Raw genomic sequence first — 17,405 nt, 5'->3', positions numbered from 1 at the left:
TGGCCCCCACTTGCCACAACTAGAGAAAGCCCTCGCACAGAAACGAAGACCCATCACAGCCATAAATAAATAAGTAAATAAATATATAAAAAATTTTTAAAAACCTACTATAATATTTCTGCATTAACATATAGTTCATCCTAGAAAATATTCCATGTGTCCTTGAGAATGTGTATTTTATTGTTGTTGAGTGGGATGCTCTGTGTATGCCTGTTAAGCCTAATTGATTTATAATGTTTAAGTCTTCTATTTCCTTTTTGATCTGTCTGGTTGTTTTATTATTAAAAATAGGGTACTGAAGTCTCTGGTTATTATTGTAGAACTGTCTGTTTCTTCCTTCATATCATCAATTTTTCTTCATATATTTTGGAGCTCTGTTGTCAGGTGTGCATATATTTATAATAGCTGCATCTTCTTACTGGATTAAACTTTTCTTCCCCCAACATATAATGTTCTCTTTTGCCTCTTGTAAACTTTTTGACTTAACATCTATTTTGTATGACAATAATATAGCCACTCCAGCTCTCTTTTGGTTACTATTTGCTTTCAATATAATTTTCCATACTTTTACTTTCAACCTCTTTGTATTTTTTTTAATCTAAAATGAATCTCTTGTAGACACCATATAGTGTTTTTAATCCAGTCTGCCAGTCACTCTCCTTTTAATAGGAGAGTATAATCAATTTATATTTAAATTCATTGTTGATGAGAAAGGATTTACTTCTGCCATTTAGCTGTTTGTTTTCTGTATGTCTTATATGGTTTTATGTTCCTCAATTTCTCCATTATCACTTTTTGTATTTAGTTGAGTTTTTAATTTTTTAAATAAATTTATTTATTTATTTATTTATTTATTTTTGGCTGTGTTGGGTCTTCGTTGCTGCACTCAGGCTTTCTCTAGTTGCAGCGAGCAGGGACTACTTTTTGTTGCGGTGCACGGGCTTCTCATTGCGGTAGCTTCTCTTGTTGCAGAGCACGGGCTCTAGGCATGTGGGCTTCAGTAGTTGTGGCTCACAGACTCTAGAACACAGCCTCAGTAGTTGTGGCACAGGGACTTAGTTGCTCCACGGCATGTGGGATCTTCCCAGACCAGAGCTCAAACCCGTGTCCCCTGCATTGGCAGGCAGATTCTTAACCACTGTGCCCACCAGGGAAGCCCTAGTTGAGTTTTTTTAGTATACCATTTTGATTCCCTTCTTTTATGTATATTTTGAAGTTATTAGTGGTGACTTTAGGGATTACAATTAGCATCTTAAACTTAAGACAACCTAGTTTGAATAATAACAAATTCATTTCATTAGCATATAAGCTAGTTTCATTAGTGTGCAAACACTATGCTACTGTATATCTCTGTTCCTTCTCCCTTATATTGTTATTGTCAGAGATTACATGTTTATACATTGTGTGCCCAACAACATAAATTTGTAAAGGTTATTTTATTCATTTACCTCTTAAATCACATAGGAAAAATGTGGAGTTATAGACAAAAAAGTACAATAATACTGGCTTTGACATTTACCTATGTAGTTAATTTTACCAATGTTATTTCTTCTTATGGCTTTGACTTACTTTTTATTTCACTCTGAAGAACTCCTAACATTTCTTGTAGGGCAGATCTGTTAGGAATGAACTCCCTTAACTTTTGTTTATCTAAAAATATCTTCATTTCTCCTTCATTCTTTTTTTTTGCGGTACGCAGGCCTCTCACTGTTGTGGCCTCTTCCATTGCGGAGCACAGGCTCTGGATGCGCAGGCTCAGCGGCCATGGCTCACGGGCCCAGCCGCTCCGCGGCATGTGGGATCCTCCCAGACCAGGGCACGAACCCGCGTCCCCCGCATCGGCAGGCGGACTCTCAACCACTGCGCCACCAGGGAAGCCCTCTCCTTCATTCTTGAAGGATAGATTTGCTGCATATTGAATTCTCAGTTGATAGTTTTTTTCCTTTCAGAACTTTAAATTATGTCAGCCTGACACCTTCTGACTCCCATGGTATCTGATGAGAAATCGGGTGTTAATCTTACTGAGGATACCTTGTTTTTGATAGTCGCTTCTCTCTTGATGCTTTCAAAATTCTCCCTTTGTCTTTTGACAGTTTGACCATAATGTGTCTCAGTGTATAGCTCCTTAAGTTTATTCTGCTTGGAGTTTGTTGAGCTTCTTGGTTGTGTAGATTTGTATTTTTCATCATATTTGAGAAGTTTTTAGCCATTATTTCTTCAAAATATTTTCTGCCCCTTTGTTTTTCTCTTCTGCTTCTGGCACTCTTATAGTACATGACTCTGCTCATTTTTATTCATTCTTTTTTCTTTGTGCTCCTGAATTCAATTAGGAATAATTGGTAAGTTCAATAAGTTCAGTTGTCTTATCTTCATGTTTGCTGATCTTTTCTTCTGCTTGCTGTAATCTGATGTTGAACTCCTATAGTGAATTTTTAATTTTATTCTACTTTTCAGCTCCAGAATTTCTGTTTGGTTCCTTTGTATAATTCTGTCTCTTTAATGATATTCTCATTTTGTTCTACATTTCCCCCCTTGATTTCCTTTAGTTCTTTGTCCATGGTTTCCTTCAGCTCATCAAGAATATTTATGACAGTTGATTTAACATCTTAGACTAGTAATATCATTGTCTCAGCTTCATCAGGAATGGTTTTTGCCAAATTCTTCTTCCTGTGAATTGTCCATACTTTGCTGTTTCTTACTATGTATTGTATTTTTTTTTGTTGAGACCTAGACATTCTACGTATTATAATGTGGTAACTATGTAAATCTGTTCTCTCACTTCTCAGTGATTGCTGATTTTTGCTCATTAAGGGCTGGAGTCATCTGTGTTATTTCCAAACTGTTTTTGCAAAGTGTGTAATCCTTTTTGTGTGTGGTTGCAAGTTTCTGTTCTGTTATTGCTGCAGTTAGCTGGTGACCTGACAAAGATTTCCTTAAATGTCTGGATCGAAAAAAGGGACAAAAAGAGTTCTCTTTTAATATTCCAATAGATACCACCAATGGAAGCTACTCCTACCTGTTCCAGAAACTATTGCTTCTGGAGCCAGTGGGCTGCTATCCCCACTGCTCCAGGAGGGAGGAGCTGAGGAATGGGGGATTGTAGTTGGTTCACACATGCTGTTAACTTAGGAAAGATCAACAGCCTCTCCTTTCACGCACTCTCTTGGTTGTTGTAAGTGTCTCATAAGGTTCTGTAGCTCTAAAATGGTTGATTCCAATGCTCTTTCCATCTCAGTTTTTACTTTGGTGGAGGGACTGAATTCTAGATCTTTCTACTGCTTTATTTTGCATCAGTGATGTCTTTTGAAGTGCAAATGTTTAGGTTTAAGCTCAATGTCACATTCAAGAATTCTTTGCATAAACCATGGTGACAAAGTTTTTCTCCTGTGTTTAGCATGGTTGGATGGCAAAGCTTTGGTGTGTAGGCAAGCCATATAGAGGCTTGTGGAGGAAGCATGGCTTGATGAGAACTGTCTGGGGAGTACAGGTGAGCTGTGTGGGGCTTACAGAGGGAATTGGTGCATCAGTGCTGGCAGGAAGCCTTTGGGTGCCAGTTTACATGTTAATAAGACTGCAGGAAAGCCATCTGCAGGTTGAGTTGCTGAGGCTGTACGTTTGCTCAGGGACTTAATGTTCTGGGCACGTGACTGAGCAGAGTTCTACTGGATATCCTCGTACCCAAACCACTAACCCACTCTGCATCAGCTGGAAGCCACAGGAGAGCAGAGCCCCTTTCTTCTGTGGTGTCCCTTCAGTGCCCTCTATCGAGTAAGCTTAACAGCTTCATGTTTATTTTAAAAGGAGAAATGCTCAAAGGAATTCCATGTCGTCACAGAGCATATATTGCAAGGTGAATATAGAGCTATAAGGCAATAAATTGATGAGCAGCACATAAGATATCAAATAGTGTTTAAATTAATAGGCCATCGTTTGAGGCTTGAAATTTTACTATAAATGTACCAGTCCTCAGTATAATCATTATTGAAAACCTCCAACTTAGAGATCTTATAAAATAGAGAATTGAGTCGCTATATGTGGTCTCAGAGATGAAACCTCTAGAGTATCCTAAGCAGAAATTACTCTAAATTGTCATCAGTTCACTTCCATTGCACACCCAAGAAAGTGAGAGTGTTTCTTTAATTTATTATTGATTAACCCATATTCTTTTGTAGGAGTCCATTGATACCTTTCTAAGCTTGAAGAATAGCCTTAACATTATGCATTGAAAACTTACCCGCTTCTTATCACAATGATGTACTTTTAAGAACAGATATATTTATATGATATTTTGAAAGCCTGAGTTATTTGGCCTTTCAAATACTTTGTGACTGTAACTGTATGTGAAAATTTAAAATTTTCTTAATGAATATTTATATCACAGCTTATATGAAGGCTTTATATTCAGTTGGATTCATTGTACCTTTCTGATTGGTCCATGGTGCCCTGGCATGCTGTATTGATGTATACATATTTTGAATATCATTCCTGCTTACATGTGCAATAGATACTTAATTTGGTTGGTAAGGGAATGGAGATAATAGGTAAAATCCTTGATCTTTGTGCAGATTCTTTTTTTTTTTTTTTAGATTTTCAGTGAGAGATAGTTTCTTACTAGGTTACATATTGACTCTTTTGCAGTAAGCTTTTCTTGTGCATACCTGTCCTAGGAAAATCAATTTGCATATACATATATTATAGGAATAGAGGCTCAGTAGATACCCTTTTATTTCAAGCAATAACAAATTATTGCTGAGAATAATTAAATAGTATTTTCCCCAAAGATTGTATTACTTAATCCTTTACCTGTTTAATATAAGTTCTCTTGGCTTTTATTGTCAAGTATGTGTATAGTCAATTCTAGTACACTTTGTAGCTAACTCAAAGCAAATATTTACATTTAATTTACAGCTGTCATTTTTCTCCCTATTTGTTTATCTCTCTAATATCTCTGTTGATGATTCTTCTAATATTTCTTTATAAGCCAGGTAGTCTTAAGTGAGTCTTGTCAATCTAATAGTCAGTAGTAGAAATAATTTTATTTAAAAGTATTTTTTATTTGTCTTGAGGATAAGCGTACTTTAAAAATTATTATTAAGTAGTTCCCTGGTTACCAGAAACACAATTCATGTAACTTTTCTGTGTTTCAGAAACCTTTTTCCGAAAAGGACAAAAGAACTCAAATCAGTTGTACATAGTGCTCCTGGTTGGAAATTATTTGGTAAAGTCCCTCCCAGAGAGAATCTTCAGAAAACTTCCAAAATCATTCAGCAGGTAAGTACTAATGTAGCCGTGTGGTTTGTCTTGCTTTTCAGATATTCTTTTCTAGATAATTAACTCTATTCTACTTTCATTCCTTTTTTTTTTAACATGTAAAATTTTTGGACTATAGATATTTGTAGTAACTTTAACTTTTTTTTAAAGCATGACATATTTTCAGTTATCTTTTATGGTTGTGAAAATTGTTTACAGTCATAGAACATTGATTTTGTTTCCTAGTTATTCCTTGAATAGCTTTTTTTTTCCCTTAGCAAACCATTGTCACCACAGACTTTGACTTCTAGCTGAACATGGTAGCATTTGCCAGTGGCACAGATTTTATGGATAATGGGTAGTTGTGAACTGATAAAGCGGCATAAAGTGAAAACTGAGTAGATTTTGAGGTCGAACTCTTTCCTTGGTCACTTTTCTGGTTTTCTGTCTTAACCAAGGACTTTGTGAGACAGGTGGGTGTATAGTCTGTTTCTAGTAATTTAGGAGCCAGTTCTTCTGTTATCTGTTTTAATATCCATATTCTTGAGTTCTTAAGAATTTCAGATCTTGTTTGACTCCTGAGCTTGTGCTTCTCAGTACTAGGAGATAAGTGAGACTGGAATGCAGTGAGACTGTATCAATTTGTAGCATTTTTAATTTTAGAGAAGCTGTTTCTCAGGAGATATAATAATAAATTTCCTATTTCTCTCCTACCAGTTGTAATTTATCAAATTTAGCACATCCAGCATTTATAAAAATAATCACATTAAAGCAATAATCATCATTCAAATTGGAAAAAATACCTTCCTTTAAGTATTTAATGGTGTTCTTTTTATTGCTCAGAAGAAAAACTGGTTTCCCAAGTAAATGAGAACATAATTTTTAGATCTTTAAAAGCATTTGTTATAGTTAATTTTATTTACAAGTAATTAAAATAGTGACCAGTTTATATGTTGCTGAGACTTAAAACTGTAGTGCTGTGATTCCCAAGCTGTGTGCCTAGGGCACCCCATGTGCTACAGCCAACACAGGGGGGAACCATGGCAAACTCGGTGATGCTACACATCTGCTGGATATAGTGCAGACTGATAGCTTGAGGAAGTACACAATTTCAACATTAAATGGTAATATATTATTTTCTGTGGCATCGTATCCTTGTGAATCTGTTTTTTCCTAGTTTGCTATGATAAAAATCAGATACTGTGCAAAAATCAGTGTGGAACAGGAAATGAAGGTGATGGTGTCCAGTCTGATTTCAAGGTTTGTGAAAGTGTACAGTGCATAAAAGGCACACATGCCCAATTAGTAATTAATTGTGGTTATTTAAGAATGCAATAAAATGTTTTTCTTTTAATTTATGTGTACTATTTTTTCAAGTGGTTACTAAGTGCTAGGACATAAATCTTTACTTAATTGTTGGACATAACTACTTATTAAACAGAATGTTTAAGGATTTCTGTTGGTTTAGGGGGCACCAAGAAAAAATTACTGAGACACTAAGGTTACTGTTAATCCAAGAAAGTTTGGGAATTTTTGCTATCTGGACATCTTAAATTTTAACTCTTTTCTCGTGAAGTCTTTCAGAAGACCAAGTTTGCCCCCTAGAGGCAAAAACAGTGGTCTTGCTGTTGAAGGTTTGTTTTCTTGACTTTATGATAGTTTACCTGAAATATGCTTGTGCATATACTTTAATATCTTTATGTAAACTAACATTCTGTGATATTTTCTTACCATAGATCTCTAAATAAATTACTAGTGGATAATTATCTGTTTACCAATATGTCTGTGCCTTTAATCTGCTGTTTTCATTTTGGAAAGCCAAGGCCTCACCTCCTCTCTCCTTTTTATATATATGTTGTTTGAAAATTTGATTAGTGGTCAGGAAAAAACAACTCTTGTTTTCATATGGGAAGAAGGAGTGAGTGGAAATGCAGTTTCTATCCTCTGTCCCTTTTCTGACCTTTTACACGTGATGATTTCTCCCAGCTGCTTCTTTTAATTTTTGAGTTTTCCATTTGTGTGTAGGTGCTAATGTGTATTTTGGTGCCTTTTTCATGGTTCTGTTTGTTTTTGGGGGGCTGTGATGGATAGCGAAGTCATTGTTCCTCTGACCGTTTTCCACGTTCAAAAATATGTATCTCTTTCACCATGTGACGGACTGTGTTTCTGCCTCTCCTTTTCTGCTTTCTCTTTCCCTACTGTTTGTGTCCTCTGCTCCACATTGGTCTCACTTTGCTGTTCTCTTCACTGCAATTGTCATTTTAAAAGTGGGCATGATTTTCTTTTATTGGTAATGGTAAAGTTAGAACTTTCTGTCTCTGTTCCCACTTGAAAACATTTTTTTACAGCCCTGATTTCTAAACTCTGTAAAATATTACCGATATAAAACTACATTTGAGATCCTTGACCATCTCTCTACTCCTTTCAAATGTGTGTTATGTGTTTGGAATGAGAAATTTAAAATGATGTTAAGAGTAAAGCCGTGAAGAGTGTTAAGACACATCTGTCATGTTTTAGGATAAGGTCTTAAGCTATTAAGGCTATAGAAAATGAAGATAGCTAGTATTCCAGTGTAAAACTGCCTGAAACAGTGAGGCAGTGCTAGAAGTACTAAGGAAAAAATAGACTCCTTTGACTTTCCTAAAGATGCCTCACTGGCCTATTGAAAATGGCAAAACAGTAAAATTTGTTAGAATATTACAGTAGTAGTAGTATTTTATAGGATAATTATTAAGCAAATATTCAGAAAGGAGTTGCCATATTCTTAAGGATGAGTATATGTGTGGGGGCCAGAATTTTTTTCTAGTAGAAAGACATCTATAAGATTATAAACCAAACTATAAAGACTTACCATCTTTTTCCTCTATTGTTAATTGCACAAATAACACGATTATGTTCTCTATAAAATATAAAACATTATAGGGCGATATGTCTCATTTTACCTTCCCTTCATATTTTTAGGCCTTTTAAAATTCAATTTTTGTATGGAAAACACAATTATTTTCATGTGTGTATATTTTTACATATATGGTGTTATTTTTTTTCCACAAACAAAATATTACTATATATAAATTTTTTTTGCCTTTATGTGTTTTGTACCTATAGATTTTCCAGAGATATATGAAGTTCAAAAGTGAAAGATACTTGTAGGTTAAATATTTTTTAAAGTTTTATTCTTATAAATTTTATTAAAGGTCTGATCAGTTTTAGTGCTTTCCATGTTAACAGTAAAGAAACATAAAAATCATTTTAGGGTAATAACAAAGTCAGACCGACTCAAGTTTGGCATTTAACTTGAAGTCAATTCCCAAATCACATGAATATTCATAATATTATTTTATGAGGATTATCACATGTGTTCTCTTGCAGGTGTGAAATTCCTGCTTGTGGCCATTTGAACCAGTTGGTGAGCCATGTTAAAAATTGCATCTATTAATTATAAATAGTATTTCAGTTATATTGTAGTTCAATTGACCTAAGTTTTTGGTTTTTCTAAATTAATAGGCTGAAGTTGGAATACAGCTACATAGTTTGTCTTATGACCTCCAAACTGCAAGGGAGAATTATTTCAAATGCGCCATGTTATGTATAATTGTAACATGATTGCATACTAGATTGAGTATACTCTATGTCAAACTGACAGTCTTTCAGTAGAAAGTGATTTTTTTGTTTGGTACTCCTTTTATATTGGCATCTTTTTCATTATGAGGAAATTAGATTGGAGTACTTAGATGATATTTCATGTTTTTCATCACATGTCTTTCTGAGTGGTGTTTTAGTTGCGTGGTTGAATCACTTTCAGATATCTTTTGGCAGGCAAGGAAAAAAGTTTTAAGGCACTAACTGATTTCTTAATCTGAGCATTTCAAATTGTCTAAAAGTAGGATAGGTCACGCTGCTCAATTAAGCCTTTGATTTTGAAATTGTTAACTTCAGGAACAATAGCACTGTGGAAAGGACTAGAATACACGTGCTTTGTGAGCAGTAAATATATAACACTTTGCAAGTGTAGAGCTTAATTTTCTGGTTACTAACTTTATTGGTGTATGTAGCATTAAGATACTTGAAAACAGTTTGTTGGTTTTAGTTATGCTTAAATATGGATACTTTTGGTGTAAAATTTGAGTGAGCACTGCAATAAATGAACTACTTCCTTCATTGTTAAATAGTGGAGGGGCTGGACTATGTTCAGAATTTTTGATAAGTCCTTAAAACTGTTAACACACTTGCATGTTTTTTCACCTTTATTTACTTAATGTATTGTCACCTTGAAAAGGTAGTGAATAATTACCTTTCTAGCCGCATGTGTGTTCCTTATTTATAGTTAATGATAAATTATTATGTCTTTCTATGTATGAATAAATTTATTTCATAAATGTTAATTTGTGTGGTCTGGAGATTGAGAGAGGAATTTATAACAGCTCTGGGCCTGTGCTTCGGGGAGAGGGGAGAAGTATGAGCCTTAAGAAAGAAGGTTAAATCAGGTAAAGAAAACGAAAAGAATAAAGCACTAACCCCTTTAGGAAGAGTGTTCTCACTGTCCACTGAAACTCAAAAGTTGAGTCACTCTGTATACACATCAGGCTATTTTGGCTTTTACATTGTCTTTAAAAGAGAAGCTCCTATTCTATTCTTTCTTCTCCCCAGACCCCATATTTTACTTCAAGAAGCTGTTCAAAGACTCCTGCCACCCTCCGTTTGAACCAATAGACTGATCTTTTCTCACATTCCCTCCTAGTACACCTTCTTTCTGGTGAATCCCTTTAGATACAGAGCCCAAGGCATCAGAATGTGGTAGGATACCATTCTGTGACCAACTTACTCTGTGACCTTGTGTTAGCAAGCTCTAAACCTTTTCTCTAGTAGAACTTGAAGGACAAAATTCTTTAATTGATCCTAGATTCTTCTCGAAGATTGTCTGGCTTTCATTTCAATGAATGTGTAATTTATTCAACATACATTGACTGTGTATAATACCATAAGCATGGTTCAGGTTCTTGGGAAATAGATAAATATAAGTCCTAGCCTTTCAGTTATTCTAGTATAACTGTAGGAAGGAGGGGAAAGGTTCATATATAGTTTTAATATAGTGTAGTGAGTGCTGTAATACAGTTGTGAACCAAAGTACGAGAGTATAGATGAAAGAGTGATTAATTCTGCTCAGGGTGACATGCAGTTTCTGTGTTATGAAGTATACTAGTAGGAGTTCACCAGGTAGACAAGATGGGGAAAGCCATTCCAGATAGAGAAAATTGAATGAACAAGCAGGAATGCACCAGACTTGTTTAGCTCAATTTTAGGTCAGTATTTCAGGGAAGTAGGGTAGATGGTGAAGGTCATTAGCCACAAGGTTAGAAAGTTGGGTTTTAACCAAAATACTTTTAAATAAGGCACTGAGACATCAAATTCATATACTGGAAAAATTCTGGAGGCATTGTAGAAGTTAAATTAGAAAAGAGTGGGTTTGCAAACAAGGACATTAAGATTTATTGTAGTAGTCTATGATTCTGGTTCTCAAACATAGTGGATTATGTAGGGAATATGTTAAAAATACAGATCCCTCAGCTCTTTACTTTGAGTTCTTAATGTCAGTTTTGTGTTTTTCAATTCTTGTGTTTCTGGTTGTTTCTTTTTCAAATCTGCTATATCACTTTTTGCAGTTTACAGTTCCCTGCTGAAATGTCAAGCTTGGCCTTTATCTCCTTAAACATAGTAAGTATAGTTTTTATAGCCTGTGTCTGATAATTCCAATGTCTGGAAATTCTATAGGTCTGTTTATATTGAATATTGATTCTGCTAGTTTTTGTTAGCAGATGCTCTTTTATCTCTGTGTGTGCCTGGTTACCTTTGCTTGGGTGCTGGATGTAATATTTGAAACATCATATGTAGAAAACAATTTGAAGTACATATTGGTTACTTCCAAGTTTTATCAACAGTGAGTAAAGCTGCTATAAACATCTGTGTGTAAGTATTTTTGTGGGTGTAAGTTTTCATTTCTTTTGGGTAAATACCAAGGAGGCTGGTTGCTGAATCATATGGTATTTTAATTTTGTAAGAAACAGCCAAACTGTCTTCCAAAGTGACTGTACCATTTTACATTCCCACCAACAATGAATGAGCATTCCTGTTGTTCCACATCTTCACCAGTATTTGGTGCTGTCAGTGTTTCGAATTTTGACCATTCTGATAGGTGTGTAGTCGTATCTGATTGTTTTAATTTGCAATTCTGAATGAACATGAATTAGAACATATTTTCATATGTTTACTTGTCACCTGTATATCTTATTTACTGAGGTGTCTTTTCTGATCTTTTGCCATTTTTAATTGGATCGTTCATTTTCTTATAATAATAAAAACAGAACTCAATAGAGTTTTAAGAGTTCTTTGTATATTTAGTATAACAGTCCTTTATCAGATGTATCTTTTGCAAGTATTTCCTCCCAGTCCATATCTAGTCTTCTCATTCTCTTGACAGTGTCTTTCACAGAGTAGAGGTTTTTAATTTTTATCAAGCCCTGCTTCTCAATTATTTCTTTCATGGATTGTGCCTTTGGTGTTGTATCTAAATAAATTCATCACCATACCAAAAGTAATCTAGGTTTTCTCCTGTCTTCTATAGTTTTATAGTTTTTTGTTTTACATTTAGGTCTATAATCCATTTTGAGTTAATATCTGTGAAGAGTGTAAGTTCTTTGTCTAGATCCATTTTTTTGCATGTGGATGTCCACTTGCTCCACGCCATTTGTTGAAAAGACTACCTTTGCTCTATTTTATTGCCTCTGCTCCTTTGTCAAAGATCAGTTGACTGTGTTTATGTGGAACTGTTTCTGGGCTGTCTATTCTGTTCCATTGACTTATTTGTCTAGTCTTTTGTCAACACTGCCCTCTATTTATTACTGTAGCTTTATAGTAAGTCTTGAAGTCGGGTAGTGTCAGTCCTCCAACTTTATTCTTCTTCTTCAATACTGAGTTTGCTATTCTGGGTCTTTTGCCTCTACATATAAACTTTAGAATCACTTTGTCAATATCCACGAAGTTACTTGCTGGGATTTTGATTGGGATTGTGTTAAATTTGTAGATCAAGTTTGGAAGAACTGACATCTTGGTAATACTGACTCTTCCTATCCATGAACATGGACTGTCTCTTCCTTTAGTTAGTTCTTCTTTGGTATCTTTTATCCGAGTTTCATAATTTTCCTAATGTAGATATTGTATATATTTTGTCAGACTTGTATCTAAGTATTTCATTTTGGGGGATGCTAATGGAAATATTTATGTGTTTTAAATTTAAAATTCCATTTATTTATAGCTGGTATATAGGAAAGCAATTGACTTTCCTAATATCCTGCAACCTTGCTGTAATTGCTTATTAGTTACAGGAATTTTTTTGACTGTTCTTTCAGATTTTCTACACAGACAAGTCATGGCATCTGAAAACAAAAACAGTTTTATTGTTTTCTTTTCCAATCAGTATACCTTGTGTTTCCTTGTCTTGTTGCATTAGCTAGGACTTCCCATACAATGTTGACAAGCAGTGGTGGGAGGGAACATCCTTGCCTTGTTCCTGATCTTAGAAAACTTAGAGTTTCTCACCATTAGATATAATATTAGCTATAGGCTTTTTGTAAATGTTCTTTATCAAGTTGAGAAGTACCCCTATATTCCTTCTTTAATGAGGGTTTTTGTCATGAATGAGTTGAATTTTGTCAAATGCTTTTTCTGTATTGATATGGTCTTGTGATTTTTCTTTCTTAGCTTATTGATGTGATGGATTACATTAATTGATTGTCAAATGTTGAGCCAGCCTTGCATACATGGGATAAATCCCACTTGGTCATGGTTTGTAATCCTTTTTATACATTATTTGATTTGATTTGCAAATATTTCATTGAGGATGTTTGCAGCTATGTTTCTGAGAGGTATTGTTCTGTAGTTTTCTTTTAATGTCTTTGCCTCTTTTAATATTAGGGCAATGCTGGCTTCATTGATTAAATTAGGAAGTATTCCTCTGCTTCTGTCTTCTGGAAGAGATCATAGGGAATTGGTATAATTTCTTCCTTAAATGTTTCTTAAAATTCGCTGGTGAAGCCATCTGAGCCAAACTGCTTTCTCTTTTGGAAGGTAATTAATCATCAACACAATTCCTTTCCTCCTTCTTTCTTTCCCTTCATCCTTCCCTCCTTCTCTCCCTCCCTTTCTCCTTTCTTCCTTTCATTTTTTCCAGCTTTATTGGGGGTATAATTGTTGATTCAATTTTTTAAATAGATAACAGGACTGTTCAGATTGTCTCTTTCTTCTGTGAGTTTTAACAGATTGTATCTTTAAGAAATTTATCCATTTCATCTAAGTTATCAAATTTATGGGCATCTGATTGTTCATAATATTACTTTAACATACATTGGATCTGTAGTGAGGTCCCCTCTTTCATTTATGATATTTGTAGTTTGTGTCTGCTTTCCCTCTCCCTCTCTCCTTCCCTTCCTCCCTCCATCCTAGAGTTTGTAATATGCATTTACAGCTAATCTAAGCCCACTTTAAAATAACATTTACCACTTCATGTGTAGTGCAAGTACTTTATAATAACAAAATATTCCTAATTCCTTCCTTCCATCCCTTGTGTCTTTGCTGTTATTCATTTCACTTATACATGAGCATGCTCTCTCTCTCTCTCTCACACACACACACACACACACACACAAACAAAGGTAACTGAATATATCGTTATTATTTTGAACAAACTGTTATCTGTTGGATCAGTTAAGAATAATAAAAATAAAATTTTTATTTTACCTTCATGTGTTTCTTTCTGATGCTGTTTCTTTCTAGATGTAGATAAAAGTTTGTGATGTGTCATTTTCCCTCTCTATGAAGAGCTTATTTTAATAGATCTTGCAAGGCAGATCTATTGGCAACAAATTCTCTCAATTTTTTGTTTGTTTGGAAAAGTCTTTTTTTCTTCTTTTTTTTTGGAGGACAATTTCATAGGGTACAGAATTTGAGGGTTTTGCATTTTTTCTCTCAACACTTTAAATATTTCTCTGTACTCTATCCTTGCTTGTATGGTTTCTGAGAAGTTGAATGTAATTGTTATCTTTGCTTTTGTATAGGGAAGGAATTTTTTTCACCTCTGGCTTCTTTCAAGATTTTTTTTTCAATCTTTGATTTTCTGCAGTTTAAACATGTTATGCCTACGTATAGTTATTTAGGCATGTTTCCTGCCAAATTTTGTGTTCTGAACTTCATGATCTGTGGTTTGGTGTTGACATTAATGTATAGAAATTCCTGGTTATCATTCCTTCAAATATGCTTCTACTCCATTTTCTCTCTAGTTGCTCGCTGCAACTGGAGAAAGCCCACACGCAGCAATGAAGACCCAACGCAGCCAAAAATAAATAAAATTAAATCTTTTTTAAAAAAAGTTCCTTTTCCCCTCCTACTGCTGGAAGCACAAGATTTTTCTCTGACATGCACTGTGAGTACCTGATAGAGTTCCTGGAGGTAAAACTTGCAAAAGTATGTGGGTCTGGGATCTCTTGGAGTCTTAGCGCTCAGACCTGTTGGCATTGAGCCTCTAGCAATTTGACAATTACAGTTCAGGTTTTCCTATCCTGGCATTGATTCCCACAGAGGTTTCTTCATAGGTTTCTGCTCTGGTAAGTTGTGATTCTCTACATCCACCTGTCTATTTCTCTAATTTTGGGGCAGCAGTTTGCCCTGTGACCTCATTTCTCTGAGGAATCTAAGAAGAGTTGTTGATTTTTTTAGTTTGTTCAGCTTTTTACTTATTGGAATGGGTTGGCAACTTTTAAGCTTCTTACGTGCTGGAGCAGAAAACAGAAGTTGAAATGCTAATACTTTGTTAAGGATTTTTGCTTCCATTTTCATTTGAGATATTGGTCTGTAATTTTCTTTTAATATCTTGGTCTGATTTTGGTATTGGAATAATGCTGAAATCATTGAATGAATTGAGAGTTTTTTTCTTCATCTCCATTCTAAAAGAATTTGTGTAGAATTAGTATTTTTTCTTCCTTAAATGTTTGATGAAACTTGGCAGTGAAATTATCTAAGCCAAGATTTCTCAACCTCAGTGCTACTGATATTTTAGGTCTTGTAATTTTTGTTCTTGGGGGCCTTTCCTGTGCAGTGAAGGATTTAGCAGCATCCCTGGCCTCTGCGCAGTAGATGCCAGTAGCATCCCCTCACAGTTGTGGCAACCAAAAATGTCTGTAGATGTAGCCACATATTCCCTGGGTCAAAGTCTACCCCAGTTGAGAATTACTGACATAAACCAAGTATGCAGAGGAGACTTCCCTGGTGGTCCAGTGGTTAAGACTCCGCACTCCTAATGGAGAGGGCCCAATTTTGATCCCTGAGCAGGGAAGTAGATCCCGCATACTGCAGTGAAGATCCTGAAGATCCCACATGCTGCAACTAAAAAAAAAAAAGATACTGCATGCTACAGCGAAGCTCCTGCCTGCCACAACTAAGACCCGGTGTAGCCAAATAAATAAATAAATATTAAAAAAAAAAAAAGAATATGCAGGGGTTTTCGTTGTTACTGTTGAATAGGTTTTTAATTATAAATTTACTATTTTAATTGATATAGGGCTATGACATTTTCTATTTTTTCTTTTTTATCGCACATCTTTATTGGAGTATAAATGCTTTACAATGTTGTGTTAGTTTCTACTGTACAACAAAGTGAATCAGCTATATGTATACATATATCCCCATATCCCCTCCCTCTTGAGCCTCCTTCCCACCCTCCCTATCCCAGCCCTCCCTCTAGGTCGTCACAAAGCGTCGAGTTGATCTGCCCACTAGCCATCCATGTCACATTTGGTAGTGTATATATGTCAATGCTGCTCTCTCACTTCGTCCTAGCTTCCCATTCCCCCCCTGCATCCTCAAGTCTGTTCTCTACATCTGCATCATTATTCCTGCCCTACCACTAGGTTCATCACTACTGTTCTTTTAGATTCCATATATATGTGTTAGCATATGGTATTTGTTTTTCTCTTTCTGACTTACTTCACTCTGTATGACAGACTCTAGGTCCATCCACCTCACTTCAAGTAACTCAATTTTGTTCCTTTTTATGGCTGAGTAATATTCCATTGTATATATGTGCCACATCTTCTTTATCCATTCATCTGTCGATGGATATTTAGGTTGTTTCCATGACCTGGCTATTGTAAACTGTGCTACAATGAACATCATGGTACATGTATCTTTTTGAATTATGGTTTTCATAGGGTATATGCCCAGGAGTGCGATTGCTCAGTCATATGGTAGTTCTATTTTTAGTTTTTTAAGGAACCTCCATAGTGTTCTCCATAGTGGCTGTCAATTTACATTCTCACCAACAGTGCAGGAGGGTTCCCTTTTCTCTGCACCCTCTCCAGCATTTATTGTTTCTAGATTTGTTGATGATGGCCATTCTGACCTGTGTGAGGTGATACCTCATTGTGGTTTTTTGTTTGTTTGGTTTGTTTGTTTGTTTGTGTTTTTTTGTGTGTGGTATGCAGGCCTCTCACTGTTGTGGCCTCTCCCATTGCGGAGCACAGGCTCCGGACGTGCAGGCTCAGCGGCCTGGCTCACGGGCCCAGCTGCTCCGCAGCATGTGGGATCTTCCCGGACCGGGGCACAAACCCGTGTCCCCTGCATTGGCAGGCGGACTCTCAACCACTGTGCCACCAGGGAAGCCCCCTCATTGTAGTTTTGATTTACATTTCTCTTATGGTTAGTGATGTTGAGCATCCTTTCATGTGTTTTTTGTCAATCTGTATATGTTCTTTGGAGAAATGTCTGTTTAGGTCTTCTGCCCATTTTTGGATTGGGTCGTTTGTTTTTTTGATACTGAGCTGCATGAGCTGCTTGTAAATTTTGGAGATTAATCCTTTGTCAGTTGCTTCATTTGCAAATATTTTCTCCCATTCTGAGGGTTGTCTTTTCGTCTTGTTTATGGTTTCCTTTGCTGTGCAAAAGCTTTTAAGTTTCATTAGGTCCCATTTGTTTATTTTAGTTCTTATTTCCATTTCTCTAGGAGGTGGGTCAAAAAGGATCTTGCTGTGATTTATGTCATAGAGTGTTCTACCTATGTTTTCCTCCAAGAGTTTTATAGTGTCTGGCCTTACATTTAGGTCTTTAACCCA

At 35.6% G+C, this 17,405-nt stretch overlaps 1 protein-coding gene across 2 annotated transcripts in view; it reads left to right on the top strand.

Moving 5' to 3' along the window:
• TBC1D12 (TBC1 domain family member 12) overlaps positions 1 to 17,405 on the top strand; it is an 89,265-nt gene that overhangs the window by 36,832 nt on the left and 35,028 nt on the right. The window contains exons 1-2 of one of the 2 annotated variants that reach the window (XM_060112091.1): positions 8,636 to 8,656; positions 10,911 to 10,962. In XM_060112091.1, coding sequence (XP_059968074.1) covers positions 10,930 to 10,962 — 33 coding nt within the window. In that variant the 5' untranslated portion in view covers positions 8,636 to 8,656; positions 10,911 to 10,929. Of the gene's footprint in view, positions 1 to 5,147; positions 5,272 to 8,635; positions 8,657 to 10,910; positions 10,963 to 17,405 lie in introns of those variants that run through there. The other variant, XM_060112005.1, reaches the window with a different exon arrangement.

Source organism: Mesoplodon densirostris, chromosome 1 (genome assembly GCF_025265405.1).
Source record: "Mesoplodon densirostris isolate mMesDen1 chromosome 1, mMesDen1 primary haplotype, whole genome shotgun sequence".
NCBI classification, from domain to species: domain Eukaryota; kingdom Metazoa; phylum Chordata; class Mammalia; order Artiodactyla; family Ziphiidae; genus Mesoplodon; species Mesoplodon densirostris.
The sequence above is the reverse complement of the archived record's forward strand: the minus strand, read 5'-3'. Positions and strand labels throughout refer to the sequence as shown.